This window comes from Vespa crabro, chromosome 22 (assembly GCF_910589235.1).
Source record: "Vespa crabro chromosome 22, iyVesCrab1.2, whole genome shotgun sequence".
Lineage (NCBI taxonomy): Eukaryota > Metazoa > Arthropoda > Insecta > Hymenoptera > Vespidae > Vespa > Vespa crabro.
The window spans coordinates 599448-617946 of NC_060976.1; the positions used below are offsets into that span (position 1 = coordinate 599448).

Genomic DNA, 18499 nt, shown 5'->3' on the forward strand with positions numbered 1-18499 from the left:
TAACATAATAATGATCTATCAATATTTCAAGTTCACACTAAATAAACATGTTTATAATTTGATATTACATATATTGATATTATTTATGAAATCTGACGTAAGCATGAATTATGTATGAAAACTGAAGTAATCAATCTAATGGTCTAAATATGCTGTTGTAAGACAATACTTTAAAATATAAAATATATGTCTATGCGTGTAAAAATATATATAATTCAAATTACATCTTTGAGAATGAATTCTTCGTGAAAAAAATTCGAATATATATTTATACGTTAATAATTCCCAAGTGTATAACGGAAAATATCTTTTTGAAGCCGTTTATCTCTTTGTTTTTTTTTTTATATATATATATATATATATATATATATGTAAGTATATAAAAAATTCATTAACATTGACTCAAAAGCTTTTAACACTTCACACAGAGATACTCGTAATTTAGATTATGTTAAATTCGTTGAAAAGTATCTATAATTTAATTCTGATGACAAGTACCTATATAAACATCTGTGTTCACTTCTGATAAGAGAACAAATAACGTGCATTTGTATATATCTTATAAATAAAGTTATACATAAACTTACATAAAAATGTATTTTGTAAAAACGATCAAATAAAATAGTTTGACGATTAAAGATAATATATTATTTCTTGAAATTTTATTTTCTTATTATATAAGATTGTGTTTCCCAATCATGACACTTAACTGGTTTGTTTTAAAGGGGGGGATAGGGATACGATACTATATATTCGTTTGACTACTAAGTTCAGTATTAACGTAACGTCCGAGGCATTGGCAACCGACGAACAATATAACAGTAAAATAACCGTTTAATAAGTTGGTATTGGAACATTTGAATATTTGCCTTTATCAACAATGAATTTTGGATCAACTCTTCGGCAAGTACGTGAGTAGGAATTTTTGTATCGACAATCACTATTTTTTAGAGAAATTTCATTCATTTTAGATTGTTTTGAAACAGTTATTTCCATCTGTTAAAAGTATGCCGTAACTTTCGAATAATATTATTAATATATATAGTAATTAGAATAATCTAATAATGTTATTAATGTATGTAATATTTAAATACGTAAATTAAGAGAACAAAGAAAAAAAGTTTTAACTTAATTGCTTAATATTTAAGTCAATGAAGTATTAATGTTAAATATTGAATATTATCCTCATAATAAAATTTTGTTATTAGAAATCATATAAAATATTCGCATGAAAAATTTCTTTGTATTAATTTATAAAATAGTAATTATGACGAAGCATATTTTCCTTAACAAGAATGTTTCTATTTACTACAATCGATTTATTCAATGGAAGTTATGATTAAAATCGGATATTCGATTTTTTTAAATCGTTCTTTTTAATGATAAATCGCACAATGAAATTCAACGATTTTTCTCATTCTCTTCTTCCTTCATTATTTCTCCTCCGATTGTATAATTATAATCCTTTGATTTTTTTTTCACGAATCATTTATTTATTTCAAATGAGTGTGATAAATTTCTTTATAGTAACATTTCCATTTATTCTATTTCCACTTATTATTTCCAATTAAAAAGAATCATCGAGTATTTTAAACAAAGAAAACCAATATGATCCCTAATAGATATCTCGCAAATTAATAAAAAGAAGATGTATACAAGCGTACGTTTCACAATGCAACTACAGTCCTGGACCTCTGACCCAATTTACAGATGATGAACTTATGATGAAAGAGACTGGTGAGTATTAAATTCAGATTCTTTTTAATACTGTGCTATAATATCACTTCTTTTAAATCCAAAATGTCGACGTATCAAAGAATCATAGGAATTGATATTGGAATTTTTAGATATTATCATCATTTTATTCTGATAATATCTTCTTTATATACTTTCATTGTTACGAAAGAAGGATTTTTCTTCTATATATATATAAACAATAGTAATAAGTACTATATCGTATAAAATAATTCTATAAGTACTATATCGTATTCAAAATAAAGTGTTTTAACATTTTCTTTTATCAAGGCTTAAGTCATTTTAAGGAAAAGATATTATGGTAAATATTTTTCTTTATTCAATTACTTTGAAACCTTCCATTAAATAAAAAATAAAAAATTATTAAAAAGCCAAATTTTCTCCCTTAGAAAATGGATAACTCTTATCTGAAAAATATTTTAAAAAATTCTATTTTTTCGAGATAAACATTCGTAACGTTTTGTTTTAAACGCTTCGTACAATAAATTATAAGATAATAGAACGATATTGTACTTTGAACCTTTTGTAATATTGTTAATTCTATATTTTATCTTGTAATTTCTCGTAGTTGCTAAATTGGCCAAAGAAAATATAGCTCCGCTTGTACGAAAGATGGAAAAAGAGGGACGTATAGACGACAACCTTTTAAATAAACTTTTTGAAAATGGCGTAAGTCAATGTTTCATGTAAATAATATTATGTAAATAATATTTGTGTTATCTTTTCTTTAATAATTTTTCTCTTTTTTAAATTTTGTTGTTGTTTTGACTCGATAAGAAAATGTAGCTTTATCTATTTACTATAATTAAAAATCAATATATAGTTTACTTCATATTATCCGTAGTTAATGGGAATAGAAATTCCAGAAGAATACGGTGGAACGGGAAGTAACTTTATGACAACGATTCTAGCCGTAGAAGAAATTGCAAAAGTTGATGGTTCTGTTGCTGCTCTCGTTGACATTCATAATACATTGGTCAATTCATTGATTATTAAAGTGGGAACAGAAGAACAAAAGCAGAAGTATCTGACCACGTTAGCTCAGAATTACGTAAGAGATATAATTTAAGTAATATACTAAATAAATATATAAATTGATTTCGAAGGAAATAAATACCTATAGAGCATAATTTTAATATTTAGGCAGGAAGTTTTTGTCTTACGGAACCGGGTGCAGGATCTGATGCTTTTTCTTTGAAAACCGAAGCGAAAAAAGATGGAAATGATTATATTATTAACGGTACAAAAATGTGGATTTCAAATTCGGACATCGCTAGAGTATTTTTAGTTTTTGCAAATGCTGATACCTCTGCAGTAAGTAGATTTAATAACTTCAAGTGCTAGTTGTATGATATAATTATTATATGTATATACAAATATGGGAAAGTCGATCTTTTATTTATTATTACTACGATATAATTTCATTATCCCTAATTAATCTTAAGTATTAAATCTTAGTTTATAACTTTCATTCGTCCGATCTATAAGTTGTATATTTATACAATATATAGATATAAATTGTGTACTAACCGTCACATTATTTTCTTCGACTAATATCTTACTTGATCGTAAATCATAGAGTTATCGAGGTATTACAATATTCTTCGTGGAAAGAGATACACCTGGACTGATTATATGTAAACCTGAAGATAAATTAGGAATCAAAGCATCAGGAACTTGTATGATACATTTCGAAAATGTTAGAGTAAGTAAAAAACAATATTTTAAACAAAAAAATATGATCAAAGAATATTATATTTTCAACAACAATAACTTATTAGGTTCCTGAAAATAATATATTAGGGAAATTTGGACATGGTTATAAATATGCAGCAGAATTTTTGAACGAAGGACGTATTGGTATTGGGGCTCAGATGATCGGTATAGCACAAGGGTGTTTAGATGCAACCATACCCTATACTTTAGAAAGGCAACAATTTGGCAAGGATATATTTTCATTTCAGGTAAGATACTATATTATCAAATAAAAGTAAGAATAATATTACCATGAATTTGTTTAATTCAATTAGTTAACAATGTTCATTAATTTTTTAGTCTATGCAACATCAAATTGCTCAAGTTACAACTGAATTGGAGAGTGCCAGATTACTTGTTTATAATGCAGCCAGATTAGTAGATGCTAAAAAAAGTATTATAAAAGAAGCAGCGATGGCAAAACTAGTTGCTTCTGGTTTGTTTGTTTGTTTATTTAAATAAAATTTAGAATATATTATCTGTAGGACAAATTAACTAATTTATAAAAATTGTTATTTATAGAAACAGCTTTACGTGTAACAGCAAAATGTATAGACTTTATGGGAGGTGTTGGTTTTACTACAGACTTTCCTCAAGAAAAATATTTTAGAGATTCAAAGATAGGAACTATTTATGAAGGTACCAGTAATATGCAACTCTCAACAATTGCCAAATGCATTCGCAAGGAATATTCATAAATGACAAAATAAAATTGTATTCATTTTTGTACTTAATTGTCAGATAAAATCATTCATTAGCTGTATATCAACTATATACAAATGTACTTTTAATTTTGATATATTAATTAATATACTAGTTTTGGTACTATATTTTTTAATATACTATCTAAGCAAATTGTTGTACTTATACACATTTTATGAAAACATAGTCCTCTCTAGAAAGCAATGTTGAAAAATCTAAGTACATTCTCTACCATAATTTTCTAACCTCCAATTCTTGTTCAATGTATATTTTTCAAAGCAAAGTATTTTTGTCGATCATAAAATAATAGAAAGCTTTGTACAAACGCTACATAGATAGTTTGATTATGTTTTTTACCAATGTATGCCTTTATTTTGGATCGTGTGGTAATTTAAAACCAACAAGATCTGCTGTTTCCTTAATACTTCTTTCTCCTTTACCAGTATATTGCATTTTAATCTCTTTGTACTTTCTTTGCGATCTCAAGTAACAAAGGTACGTTTCAGCTAAGTTCTTCAATTCTTTTTGAGCTTTGCATAGAACTTCTGAAGTTTCCTTATGGGAATATGCTTGTTCCAAAATATATTGCATTGTAATATTATCTTTCAGTTTATCATTGAAGGAAATATGACGTAATTCTTGTGCTAAAGCACGAATAATCTTGACATTGGAATTCATTGTACTTGAACGTCCTACACAGACAAAAAAAATGACAAAGCAAAATTAATTGTTTTATTTCTTTCTTTTAAATACAAAAATACTACCAACTTTCTATTAGAAATAATTACACTGTATAATATCGATATATAGCTTATGATATCGTACAGTATCTGAAAATATGATTAATGAAAGTTACAAAATGTATAAAAAAACAGATAAAATTTAACACGATCTATTTATTTCATTTGCAGTAATAAATTCAATATCTTTTTCTTGATAATGAGGATCTTCTTTGTCTATCCAAAAATTAGATGATACTTTGCTTAAGCTTTGGTTAGTAAAAATATGAATACTAGTAGTAGAAAATACTTCTGTGTATTCAAAATCATTGTGTAACTTAATTTCTGTCATGTATGGGTAAATACGTAACACATAGTTTGCAAATTTCATTAAATGCCATTTTAAACTTTTCTCTACTATATCTGAAAAGCTATTAGTAAATAGAATACAGTTACTCAAGTTTTCGTTCCAATTGGAATACAAGAAGTTATTTATCAATTGTCTTGGACAATGTGGCATATAAATAAATGTGACATTGTTGCTAATGCTACGTTTACCCTCTTCATTGGTTTCTATGACATTTAATTTTAATTCTTTTAGAATTTCAATCTCCTTAGTAAGAAATGCTGGATCATATAAAGATACTTGACAATTATAATGTCTTTTTAATAACAATAATAAAGCTAATTGATACTTAGAAGAGTTATATTGAGAAAACTGGCCTAAACCATAACAGATTATCTCAAATATTTTATTGGCATTTAAAATCTTTAGAACTTTTGTGACATTATATAAGATATGTGTCTTAAATACACTACGCTTGAGCTTGGTTACTGCGTCAAATAATTTTCTGTAAAATTACATATAAAAAATCAACATAAAAATGAGGTTAATTAACTTTATTAAATATTAATATGAACAAATTTTGTGGAAACTATAACGCCTTACCGAACTATCATTTCTTTATCAATTTCAATTTCGTTGGATTCTATAACCGATAATCGTTCTCTAAAAACTGGTTCGAATTTTTTACGTCTTCTACGTCGATTCACTAATATAAATTCGTCCTCAGACATATTACGATTTATGACATTTACAAGATTATATTAATGATTCGATGAATTAAAGACGTACATTGAAATTTTTATTGTTAAAACTGTATTTACCTATTTAATGTTCACAGAAATAAAAAACTTCATTTAACTGTTTAACCTATTTTTATGTCCGAAAATATGCCTTATACTGCCTCATACAATGGGATTAATATATGTATATATAACTTGTAGCGCCGCCAGACGATATACGAAGCTATTATATTTGAATATGATACCCATATTGAAACCTATTATACTTACAACAGAAAAATAAAGATAAATTTAGTATAAAAAATAATATTACTATCCTTACTAATTACCAATATTTATAATCTCAATTGAACTCTTAATTATCATGAAATAAAACGTATCATGAAATAAAGCATAGAAATTAAAAACGTTGGTATGACATATACGAAAAAATTATTTGAGAAAAAACATTTGACATAAAACCAAACAATAAATGTAACGTTAGCATACAATATATAACTAATGTCAATAGATTTAATTAATTTCTAAAAAGAATTAGAATATGTAAAATATATTATATATATATTAAATGAGTTTAAATTGTTTAAACCTGTTCTTTACCACTTAATATTCACCGGTTTTTATGTACCTAAATTTTTTATTTGCTTCTAGCATATTTTATTAAAAGTTTTTTATTACAATTTTTTTACATTCTAAATCGTATGGCATTCGATGTTATTAATCAATTTGGATGGTACAACTTACTGGAAGGAATAGTTACGCATACAGCTGTAATTTTATAACGTGTACCACGATAAAGAAATGGATCAGCCGCAATTTGAGACAAGCTTGCATCAGACAATTATGAATTCATATACCTGTTCTAAAGTATTACATAGATTGAAACTATATCAATTGCGCAATATACAAAGCATTAATGTTGTATTGACGACAAATGATTTACAATAGAAACACATTGAGAATATTTGTCATCAAAATTTATAATAATGGGAAACGAAGGCAGAAGATAGCTGTCACTGCAATGTAAATAGAATATATCAGTGCAGCTGTTTAAAAAAATAAGTAAACGCAAATAAAAGATGATAAAGAGGTTTAGAAAGAGAACTTTAAATGAAATCCTTTTTTTTTCTTTTTTTTTTTCTCTCAAAAAATATAACATTTGCAATAGCATCTTTGTAAAATTGACCGATACTGTGGTCGGTGGTATAACTGGTCTCTATGCTACATGATGCAATAACTCGATAATATGAATATACCCTTACTATCTTAAGATATATGATACCAAGTTTTCGGGTAAAAAATATATGAATTATGTTAGACAGGTTTGCAAGGGCTCCCATATAAATAGACTGTCAGCTTCACAATATGCATTCAATTCCTCTCTTGTTCTTGAAGAGTAAGGAGCTGTACTTACCTATCGACATCATGTTTAGGGTAAGCCACTCTCAAATACATACATAACATTAGATCGATCGAAATAATATAAACAATAGAAATTATCGTCCGTCCTTAAGAATAAATTTTACTTCTTATTTATTTCTAATTTAATAGTTATACATATGATAAAGTATAATCTTTAAAATAAGCTTCTATCAAATACTTGAATTTTAATCAATCGAAATAATATAAACAATAAAAATTATTTTTGTATCCTTAAGAATAGATCTTACTTCTTTCTTTCTGATTTAATCTTTTATATTTGTGATAGATCAAGTCTTTAATTAATAAATACTTTAGCGATACGTTAGCTGATCAGTTGATCGTTATCAAGTGATCCTTAAATAAAATAAGATTTTTAAACATAATGTTAATTTTTAAGTTCTTGGTAATCTGTGGATGCCTGATGGCCGTCGCCAAGGCTGGAGTTATCGGGGGCGGTTTGCTAGCAGCTACCGCACCTGCAGCACTCGCTGTCCAACCAGCTGCAGCTTTATCTCTACCGGTGTCCACTGCTGCGGTCGTACCAACAATTGCGACCTCCTCTTCCAATATTATTCGGGGTATCGGTAATTTAGCTGCTATTTCGGCGTACTCGAAGAGCGTCGATACGCCGTTCAGTAGCGTCAGGAAAGCGGACGTCCGCGTTAACAATCCTGGAATCGTGACGGCTGCTGTCGCGCCCGCGCCCGCGCTCGCAGTAACAAATACTGCTCTTGCAGGTATCTAACCGCAAGGCAGAAATACGGTGATGACGCTCTCTTTTCTTTTTTTTTTATTTTTTTATTTTGTTTGCTCGTAACTTTCTTCCTATTTACGTTTTTCGTTTTCGTTTAATATGTTTTAAAAGCACTCACGCATGCAAACAAAAATAATAAAACATTCCTCCGCGATTGGGCACCATGTACTACACTTTTTGACAATGGAACAGATTTTATATCTCGCGGAATTCTTGTAAATGACGTCGCATCCCGTGAATATAGATAGCACTTTTCTCCTATCATTCCTTTCTTTTCACACTAATTCTTGATCTATCTGTATCGTGTAATACATTACTATCAATAAAAGTTACGCATTTATCGATCTGCTTCCTAGGCGCTATAGACGGCTAGACGCTAGAATGAATGTAATCGTTACACTTCGAGACGCTTTTTAGCCGTTCGATCTTTGCTTGCAACAATTGATGTATTTTTCTTTCTTTTCTTTTTTTTCTGCAAATACTTGCACTTCTTTAAAATGCACAAATTTAATTTCTCTCTTTTTTTTCTTGCTCCTTTCCATATAACATTAATTAATCCATGTTATTTTTTTTTCCTTTTCATTTTTTCTCAACGATCACAACAATAAACAGCACCTCTTACTACTGCCGCTATTGCCGCACCCGGTCTATTAGCTCCTGGATTGACAACTGCTCTTGCTGGACCAGCCTTAGCTGCCGGTTTAGGCGCACCTCTTGGTCTCAACGGTTTGGGTCTTAATGGATTGGGAGCAGTCAAGGTTCTCTAAAGATATCGGCACAACAACCTTAAACTGGTCGACCTTCGATATCGATCGCATTAACAACTTAATACATATACGTACGTGTCACAGAATGTAACGCTCCAACGAGAAATAAATAAAAAAAAAGGTTGAGATGTCAAGCACTGTATTGATTAATTCATATCCACAGGGCACATGTATAATTGATTCCCTAGATCACTTTAATCATCCTTGAAAATTATTTTCGTCTTTTATCCTTCATCAGTCCAACGTAAATTTTTTAATATTTTCATAATAAATGTTTAAAACATATTTCGTGCATTGAACTGCAAAAGCCTGCAATTTGAAATCATCTTAACATTATCAAATATTTCTAAATACAATAGTAATATATATATATATATATATATGTATATGTATGTGTGTATTTATTATCACATTATCTTTATTTATATTTAATAACTTTGTTGAGAATTTAAACGTGTTATCAATGCTTAAAAACATTAAGTTTACAATATAATTTTTAAAATTGAATGAATAGTAAAACTTACCTTTTTATTTTTTAATTTCTATTCAAAGAAATATACTTTATAGATAAGCAAAAAGTTTTGTAATAACTTACAATATCAAAACTTCAAATATGTACAGGAAAGTTTGTTTAAAACACAAAGGGGAATTTATAAACAATATTATATATATATGATAATATCGATAATAATAATAATAATAATAATAATAATAAAAATATTTTTACCTTCTTTTATTGTTTTAAATTTTTAGTCAAATATGATCTACTTAATTTTTTATAAGATCAATAAATAAAATTGTATAAGAGTAAATAAAATATAACTGCTTGCTTTTATTAACCCTTTCATTACTAAAGGTGATTATAATCAGCCGACAAAATTCTGTCTGAATTAAGAATTCTGGATGAACGTAGCATATCTTTATATCTTTAAGGTAACCAACTTTCTTCTGACGTATATTCATTTTTATAATTTGTTTTATATTTATTTCACATAACTTGAATGAAAAAATGATAATTTGTACAATACGACAAAGTATTATACATTACGTTCTACAGTAAGATGTGCACTTGCGATTCAATTGTCTCATATAATGCAGCATACTGGCGGCCAATTCCACCGTAAGAAAAGAGTTAAAATAGAAATGTATCCCATAATATATTTAATAAATTCTAAACATTGTATAAGAATTACATTTCGAATGGGAATAAAGAAGGCAATATTATTTGACATGATTTTTTAATAATGTTGATTAGACAAATATTCTGTGCAAGAAATAGAAAATGATATTATTAATATAAGTTATAAAATTTCACACTTCAATGACAAATTTGGACATACTGTTAATCAAATACTGTGAACTATATTGTCTATAGGTCATAATAGCATTGTTTCCATAGCAATTTGTCTTTACAATAATATCAATCCACAAAGAGAGAAACTGCTATTTATAGAAACAATGATCGTTATATATTTTATATACATATCATAATCGATTAGTATATAAATTTGTAATCAAAGAAATATTATGGATAAAAACGAGTTTACATAGATGTAGGAGACCAAAAATTCATTTCTCTTAACTCTGATGGCTTTGCTTGCAAAATATTTGTCTGGGAAGATGATTTTCCCGAAGTTTTTTCATCCTTTCCAATATATGTAAGATTTTGTGAGGATATAGATTTTTTTCTCTTCAATATTTTAGGTGGAGCAATATCTATGCCACTGTCCTGTTCTTCTTCTATTTTTGAGGTTACAATTTCTCGTGATTGACCCAATATGCTAGCTAATATCCAGCTGCCTTGATATTTATCTCGGTCAGGAATAAAGGCTCCAGTAAAATAACGATTTGAGTGATTCTTTCTGCGTGATTTTGGTGAACTATCTGGACTGGTGATCGGTGAAGCTAATGGCGTAGCTGGTAAAGATTTACTACCCTTTCTTGGAATTAATTCTTGTTCGACTGTTGCCACAGAAGTATGTGGTTTATTAAACTTATTAGACATCATTTGATTAGCTACATGAACTATGGACTTGCCACAGAGAGCTGGTTCACCATGAAATCCATCATCAGTTCCTTGAGATTTAGCTGGTTTTATACTTCCCACTAATGTTGTATTTACTACATTTTTAAGATTTTTTATAAATTAAAAAAATATATATTGAAAAGAAAATAATAACAATAAAAAATTAGAAATTTAAATACTTACCTTTATTGATTGCAGTTGGAACAAATGGTTGGCAAGGTAATGGATGCTGACTAAAATCAATCTCTTTCGCTTCTTTGAATTTAGAATGTGTTTGTTGACTGGATGTAACTTGATTTGTAGAAGTTGTAATTGTATTATCATTGAAAACCTTTTTAACGGATCTAAAATCTTGAGTAGTACTAGTAGAATTCTGTGATTTTGGATACCGTATGCAGAAAAAACCTTCGTCGTGGGATGGTGGACTGAATGCACTTTCGTCAAAGTCGAATCTACAGTATTGAGATAAAAAACATGTATGTTTATTTGAATATAACTATATAATTACTGGTTCACTTTAACGATTTACTTTCAAAATTTAAATCATATTAGAATTCCATATTAAGAATAATTGGAAATGAAGAAATAAAGAGATAAATATTTACAAGAATTTAAACAATTCAATGATAAACTAAATGATTCTAAATCTAATTCATCAGAGAGTTTTTACGAGTTACACGCTGCTACTGTACGTTACGCTGTGTCCCCGATATCTTGGCAGTCGTTTTATGTGAATCAATTAGTCACACAACGATATACTTTTACGTACGCACGTGCGTGTGCGCAAATACCATGTGCGCACGAAAATGTATACATATATAGATCATTCGTATGTAAAAATAATCAACGTGCTTATAATTTACTATGAAAATAAAAATGAATAGAAAACTGCATTATAAGTTTGTATCACGTACTACTAATGTTATACTTCTTCTTTTTCTTTTATGTTTTATTTTTCTATATTATTTACAATGTTAACTTATTTTTAGTATAACTAGAAAATTCAATAAAATATAATATTAATCATGAAAAGCTATATATATTAGAGCATATGTTTAAACATATTCAAAATATCAATATAACTGTGGTATATCGACTGCATAATTTTTATAAAATCTATAATACTAGCAAAGAAAAAACTTGTAAAATAAATTAGAGAATTTTAATAGCAATTCTTAGAAGATATGATATATTACCTATTAGAGTTAAGTGTCTAAAAATATAAGATCATGTGACACATGCCTACTTTGTGAGCCAAGATTTGTATATACTACTAGATACATTTTTGACAATGCCAAGAGAAATAAAGTATATATAAAAAATTCTTCAAACAAATTAAGTTCTATTTGTTATATTATTTTATATTAAAATATATAAAATGGAAATATTCTCATTTTTATAATCTATAATACACACACACACACACACACACACACACACACACACACACACACACACACACACACACACACACACACACACATGTATGTATATATATATATGTATATATATATATATGTATATATATATATATATGTACGCGCACACAATAAATTTTTATTTAAAATATAATAACGCATTCTTGATAAATAATAATTATTCTTTTTACTAACCTGTTGTCTATTTTTCCTTTCATCCATTGTGGAAGAGATATTCCTGCATTTAGAGATCGATCTTGCTGTCTTGATGAACCCATTTCTCTATAGCTTGTCCTTTTTTCTATCTACGATTAATCTTCAAATAATTAGACTGACTTCAATTCAAATTTTAAGTACTTCCATATGGTCCTTTTTTAAACAAAAATGACAATATTTAATTAGTATCTCTCAATATAAATATAATATTCCAATTTATAAAAATTAATATAGATTTTTTAGTGATAAATTATTTTCTAAAAATATAATTGTATTAGAGGATTTCTTCGTCTTAAACTGAATAGAAATCATTTGAAAAAAGATTATTATATTTACGAACAAAATTAAAATAAAAAATAGGATATATAAGAAATTATATTGTTTTTGCATACAAAAGTATATAAATAAAAGTATTTAATAAAGGAAAAGATTAAGATAGTTTATCACAAGAAAAAATCTTGCGCAGACATATAAGATTATAAAAATATATATATAAACTTAACCCTTTGCGATCAAGGACTTTTTCAAGTGAACTTCTCACTGGATCGAATATTTTTTTGTATAAAGCGATATCATGTATTAAAGCGTTAAATATATAAAGTTAATTGAAAAATATTTTATTTAATGGAACTTTAGAGTTTATTAAAAAACAATAATAATTATTATTTTAGAATACACAAACATGTTTTAATTTTTGTATTTTTTCAGAGTGTGAAATTTCTCAAAGCAATTCCCAATATGTATGCCAGGTTTACAAGAGCAAGTATCGTAGTATAATCGAGTTTTTTTTTTTATATTATTTTTTTTTTGAATATACTATACAATACTTCTTCTTTCCAGTACAAATGAAGTTTTCCATCTAACCATTGTAGGTCTACCCCGCTGTAAGCTCGTCTTCCAGGGTTTTTTTTATCATTTGAAAATCATCTACTAATTGATCAACGAGGAATTTGACAAAATCTAGATGTTTCATTATAATAACGGGTTTATATAGTGTACAACAAAAGTAACAACAAAGTATTGCCAAATTGAAAAAAAATATCTAATAACAGTATCGATAACGAAATTATTTTTCGTCGACATTCGACGAAATCGTGACGACATTCAGTCTAGTGAATAAAAATGTGATATCACTTGTACGGCGGCATTCAATCACAAAGGGTTAAAAAACTGACTTTATTCAGAATTTAAGTGTGCTTCAAACAAATTATGATGCAATATTAATAAGAAAATATTTTTGTATGCTCTTATCTTTAATGTCTTTTGTTTCAAATCAGGTGTATATATCAGCACACATGACAGTTGTATTTTATTATATATCATATGCGCAACATGCCTTTGTCGTTATCTTTCCTGTCCCCTTCTTTATCACATCCATAAATTTTTATTCTAATTTATTATGTATATATATATATATATATATATATATATATATATATATATATATATATATAGAAATAAGGGTAATAAGGCAGAATTGTCATTTAATAAATAGAAAAATAAAATTAATAAAATAAATTACGCGATGTAAATTATAGAAATGGATGTAAATCTTTCGATAAGTGTAAATATTTCTTTTCGTCTGTTACGATGATGAAAAATAACGCGCCATTTTATAAGCATGTATAGACAGAACGTAAGTTTTCGTATAGCTTTATAAACTATATACAAAAATATATATGAAAATAAAGATTGTATAGATGTAAAATAACTATTGTTAATCAACAACTTACCGAATACTTTCGACACATGATAAATTTTCGAACCATTATACTCATAACTGTAATAACCTGTAATGTTTCTAAAGGTCTAGTGATCAACCAAGTCACGAACTGTTAATAAACATGTTTGCGAATAATGTGGTCTGACAATTGCTAGATGACGCTAGCTAAAAGTGTAGAAGAAAACGTCGATAACACTTGGTGGTGATCCAAACTAAATCTATATTAGAAGTTTTCAGTGTTTAGTGACTTTTTTGTGACATTACATGTTTATTGGTATAAATAAAATAATAATGCTGTTACGCATTACCGATAATAAATTATAAAACATATTTTATATTTTATAAAAAATAATTTTGATAAATTCGATATAATACAATCAATAAAATTGCAATGGATAACGTAGATATTTGCTTAATGTTTTTTTTATCTCTTGGCCGATTCGTGCGTGATTTTAACGGAGCGAATGTAGAAATAAAAAATTAGTGTCATATTCAGTGACAGTTTTGGACTAAAAATGTATCTATACTATAATAAAAGTATCTATTTTAAGATTAAAATTAAAGATTACAAAGATATTCAACTTAATTGCAACTAGTTTCTAATTTGGAATTAAACAATTTGTAAATAACAACTAACAAAAAGATTTTATTTACCTATTCTTTCATATAAATTTGATATACATTAAATAACGTACGATTTAGAAGATATTGCATAAATTTTCAACTCATTTTTTGATTTTTTATAAAATAAAAGAGTATTAAAGATTTATATAATACACATTTCATGTATTTATTACATTCTATTACACACATTGGTTGTTCGTCTTACAATTTGCAATTTTAATTATATTTGCAGAATATATTATAAGATGTTATATACAAACATTTTCCATTTTTTTGCTTTAATAATGTTTTTTATAGAATACTGTCCTTTATAGTTTTTATAAACTGTCTATATTTTCTTAGAGTTGTATAAACACTTGTTTTATTGTACAGTAATTGTAAGACATATATTATTATAATAATTGTTCAAATATTTGTATATATTTTGTCACAAATTTAGGAAAAAATTTAGTAATGAAAATATTGATATAAGTGTAATTATATACAAAATACCTATTTAAAAATGGAAGATATATTCTAACACTTTTATATACCATTCATATCAATACAATTTTCATTATTTCCATTATCAAAATTACTTGACAATAGGATTGATTTAAAGTCTTATACTAATATGACCTCATCATTACTGAAATTTTATCAATGTCATTATCAATATTTGACAAAAAATTAGTATGTATTTTCTTTTCATTTATAGATATTTTTATATCTAAAGATTATAAATATTAACCTAGAATATATTTTAAAAATCCAAAGGGGAATTATATATAATTTGATTTAATTGAATGAAATATTTTTTTCAAATTATATTTACTATTAGCGATCTAGTCATTTTTATTTTGCTATAGAGATTAAATAAGCATGTCTGATTTGGTATAGATGATCATGCAAATAATCATGCTTATGTAATTCTTGCCGCCAAAATGTCAAATATATTATTTCAGATATGTAAATTATATACAAAATATCCTATGTTTAATAAATTAAAAATTTATAGCATAAAAAGTTTCATTTAAGTTTAATATTTTATTGTACCAAATACAATATATTTTTTCAGTATTCACGAAGTTTCCATGGCAGCCGTGGTATCTTCTGTGTATTTACCTTTATCTTTACCCAAAGCAGCAAGTCTGCCTTTACCTCGTCTGTCTATAATCTTTTTCCTATCCTTATCCATTTTTAACTTGACAATTACGGTCTAAAAAAACATATATTACATTTAGATTAAAAATACAAAGATAAATATAAGAAAAATAATTTATTTAAATAAATATCAATCAGTGCCAATAGATCTGCAGCAATCAGACCAAGAAAACAAATGAGCACATATTCAAAAGAACTTTGAAGATGTATTCATAAATGTAACTATTTGTCTAATTCTCAAAGAATGGTTTAGTTCATCATCTGTCATTGCGTGCTTTTATAAATCTATCTATAAATATCATGAAAGTTTGTCAAATTACCTTTGAAGGATCAATACCAACATATACATTTGCTGTGTTAGCTTTCTCCCTTTGAATTCTTTCTATATATATAACGAACTTTTTCCTGTATACTTGCACAACTTTCCCTACTTGCTGGCCTTTATAGTGACCACGAACAACCTGAAAATTAAATAAATTATAACATTATTAATATAAAGCAAATAGAATAAAATAATTTAAATAGTTTTTCTTTATCTATATATTTTTGTATTTGATGTTTTATATTACAATTGTTCTATAGATCAATTAATCAATAAATTCAAGTTGCTTTCATTTTATAATGTGCAAATAAGAAAAATATTAAAATAAAAATAGGATTTATTGTAAAAGTGATATTAATAAAGCAAAACGAATGTAATGATAAAATTAATATATTGCTTAAAAGTTTCAAGAATCTATATGATTAAAAATGATGAAAAATAAACTTATGGATTATATTATTTTCAATTATTATATTTTAATAATTTAGTCGGAGAATAAAAGGTTCAATATTATGATCGTATTCTATACCAATATAATTTTTAAGCTCTGTTACACATTTTTATATATTTCTAAGACAACCATTATCATACTCTTAAATCGAATAAATTATTCATATATGTATAAAAAATATGAAAAAAATTAAGAACCATGTGCAATATAACTTAATAAATACATTAAAAAAATTTAAATATAAAGAATAGAGTCATCAATAGAAAGTTATAAAATTAACCTTCAATTATCGAAGCATTGAAAGTATATTAAATTAAATTAACTAACCTGTACTTCATCATCCTTACGTATTGGCATGGAACGTACATTGTATTTTTGTCTTAACTCTTTTGAAAGAGGTGCAGACATTAACCTTCTACGTATATGAGAAGGAGCGGTGAAGTGACGTTTACGATTTTTCCTTCGTGAGGAAGATACTAATTTGTTGAATTTCATTGTATTTATCCTCCTACATTGAAAATATAACTATATATTTTTTTTGAAGGAAAAATTGAAGGATAATAATAAGGAAACGCCAATAAAAAACACTGTATGTTTGTCTGATTTATGTATAAATATGTATTCACATAAATAAATAAATAATTGAATTTGTAGGTGACTTTGACCTTATTGATTCTTATTTATGTGAATAAATAATATTTTACCATTTATTTAAGTTTGATCAAATTGGATTTTTACAGGTTAAACTCACCTACGGAATTACACACCGCGACATTAACCTAAAGAACATCACAGCATCGGAACATGAAAAACAACGATACTAAAAGATGTAATATTTAGAAAGGAATATTATACGATATTTATATGTGTGATGAAATTGTCCAATTCCATTGAAACTGGACAAAAGTGCAGACACTAGCGCCGCCTAGGCAGTTGGCAGCAGTAATAGATTATTTACACTACGCGATTATCAGCCTCATTCCTTTTGTAAAACAGATATCTTAGAACACGAGCGTTTTCGTATTCGCTGTCAGAAGAAAATTATCTATATAGTTGTTGAACGCGAATCAGTTTCTGTAATCATTATCATAGTAAAATATAATTTTACGTAAGAAAAAGAAAAGAATGTTTTCTTCAGAAGTATAGAAACTTGTTCTGTGAAAAATACTTTTAATTCTGCGAGAAGTAACTGTAATTTATATATATGCAATAAAAAAAATTATAATTAGAAACAATGATATAATAGTTTAGTAACATTCTTTTATGAAAATTCAATAAGTTTTTCTTTACGTCTTGAAATACTATGAAAAAATTTATTTTCTGTAAGTTTATTACGCAGATATTTGCTAAAAAATTAATTTCGTTTTTTTGATATTATAATTTAATAAAATGTATTATTTATTATTTTCTTATTTATATTTATTATCAATAAAAAGCAACTGGCGATAGGTGTCGAGATTATTATAATGAAATTTTATATTAGAGTGGTTTTTATTTTTAAACTTTCTATTTTATTTGATAATGTCACTTAAATTGTAATATTTGGTGAGAAAATTTAATTTCATATCTACCCAAGATAATAAAAGTGTATATTGATAATATCGCACTGTCTAAAA

General features: G+C 26.6%; 6 protein-coding genes across 7 annotated transcripts; 2 read left to right on the forward strand and 4 right to left on the reverse strand.

The window, feature by feature from the left end:
- The first annotated feature begins 749 nt into the window (after positions 1 to 749).
- On the forward strand, positions 750 to 4542 carry LOC124431891 (short/branched chain specific acyl-CoA dehydrogenase, mitochondrial). 2 transcript variants are annotated; one of them, XM_046980280.1, is made up of 9 exons: positions 750 to 907; positions 1623 to 1737; positions 2324 to 2424; positions 2600 to 2806; positions 2899 to 3069; positions 3335 to 3460; positions 3537 to 3719; positions 3811 to 3946; positions 4033 to 4542. In XM_046980280.1, exons 1-9 carry the CDS (start codon positions 881 to 883, stop codon positions 4206 to 4208), a joined length of 1242 nt encoding a protein of 413 aa, XP_046836236.1. In that variant the 5' UTR covers positions 750 to 880; the 3' UTR covers positions 4209 to 4542. The 2 variants fall into 2 exon arrangements, with proteins under 2 accessions (XP_046836236.1, XP_046836237.1); XM_046980281.1 differs by having other exon boundaries at positions 768 to 911.
- Positions 4328 to 6400, reverse strand: LOC124431903 (protein FMC1 homolog). Its single transcript, XM_046980303.1, has 2 exons — positions 6099 to 6400; positions 4328 to 4904 (listed from the first exon to the last, which is right to left on the reverse strand). The coding sequence occupies exon 2, from the start codon at positions 4888 to 4890 to the stop codon at positions 4582 to 4584; it is 309 nt and encodes a 102-aa protein (XP_046836259.1). The 5' UTR covers positions 4891 to 4904; positions 6099 to 6400; the 3' UTR covers positions 4328 to 4581.
- On the reverse strand, positions 5089 to 6104 carry LOC124431894 (SRR1-like protein). Its single transcript, XM_046980288.1, has 2 exons — positions 5881 to 6104; positions 5089 to 5782 (listed from the first exon to the last, which is right to left on the reverse strand). Exons 1-2 carry the CDS (start codon positions 6006 to 6008, stop codon positions 5095 to 5097), a joined length of 816 nt encoding a protein of 271 aa, XP_046836244.1. The 5' UTR covers positions 6009 to 6104; the 3' UTR covers positions 5089 to 5094.
- An 895-nt stretch (positions 6401 to 7295) lies between the features above and the next one.
- Positions 7296 to 9094, forward strand: LOC124431895 (pupal cuticle protein C1B-like). The gene is made up of 3 exons (XM_046980289.1): positions 7296 to 7451; positions 7837 to 8176; positions 8806 to 9094. Exons 1-3 carry the CDS (start codon positions 7383 to 7385, stop codon positions 8958 to 8960), a joined length of 564 nt encoding a protein of 187 aa, XP_046836245.1. The 5' UTR covers positions 7296 to 7382; the 3' UTR covers positions 8961 to 9094.
- Positions 9095 to 9772: 678 nt separating this feature from the next.
- LOC124431892 lies at positions 9773 to 14509 on the reverse strand. The gene is made up of 4 exons (XM_046980282.1): positions 14354 to 14509; positions 12600 to 12773; positions 11170 to 11438; positions 9773 to 11081 (listed from the first exon to the last, which is right to left on the reverse strand). Exons 2-4 carry the CDS (start codon positions 12680 to 12682, stop codon positions 10504 to 10506), a joined length of 930 nt encoding a protein of 309 aa, XP_046836238.1. The 5' UTR covers positions 12683 to 12773; positions 14354 to 14509; the 3' UTR covers positions 9773 to 10503.
- A 1464-nt stretch (positions 14510 to 15973) lies between these two features.
- On the reverse strand, positions 15974 to 17777 carry LOC124431901 (60S ribosomal protein L26-like). Its single transcript, XM_046980300.1, has 4 exons — positions 17635 to 17777; positions 17211 to 17391; positions 16431 to 16571; positions 15974 to 16165 (listed from the first exon to the last, which is right to left on the reverse strand). Exons 2-4 carry the CDS (start codon positions 17376 to 17378, stop codon positions 16028 to 16030), a joined length of 447 nt encoding a protein of 148 aa, XP_046836256.1. The 5' UTR covers positions 17379 to 17391; positions 17635 to 17777; the 3' UTR covers positions 15974 to 16027.
- Between the last annotated feature and the right edge of the window lie 722 nt (positions 17778 to 18499).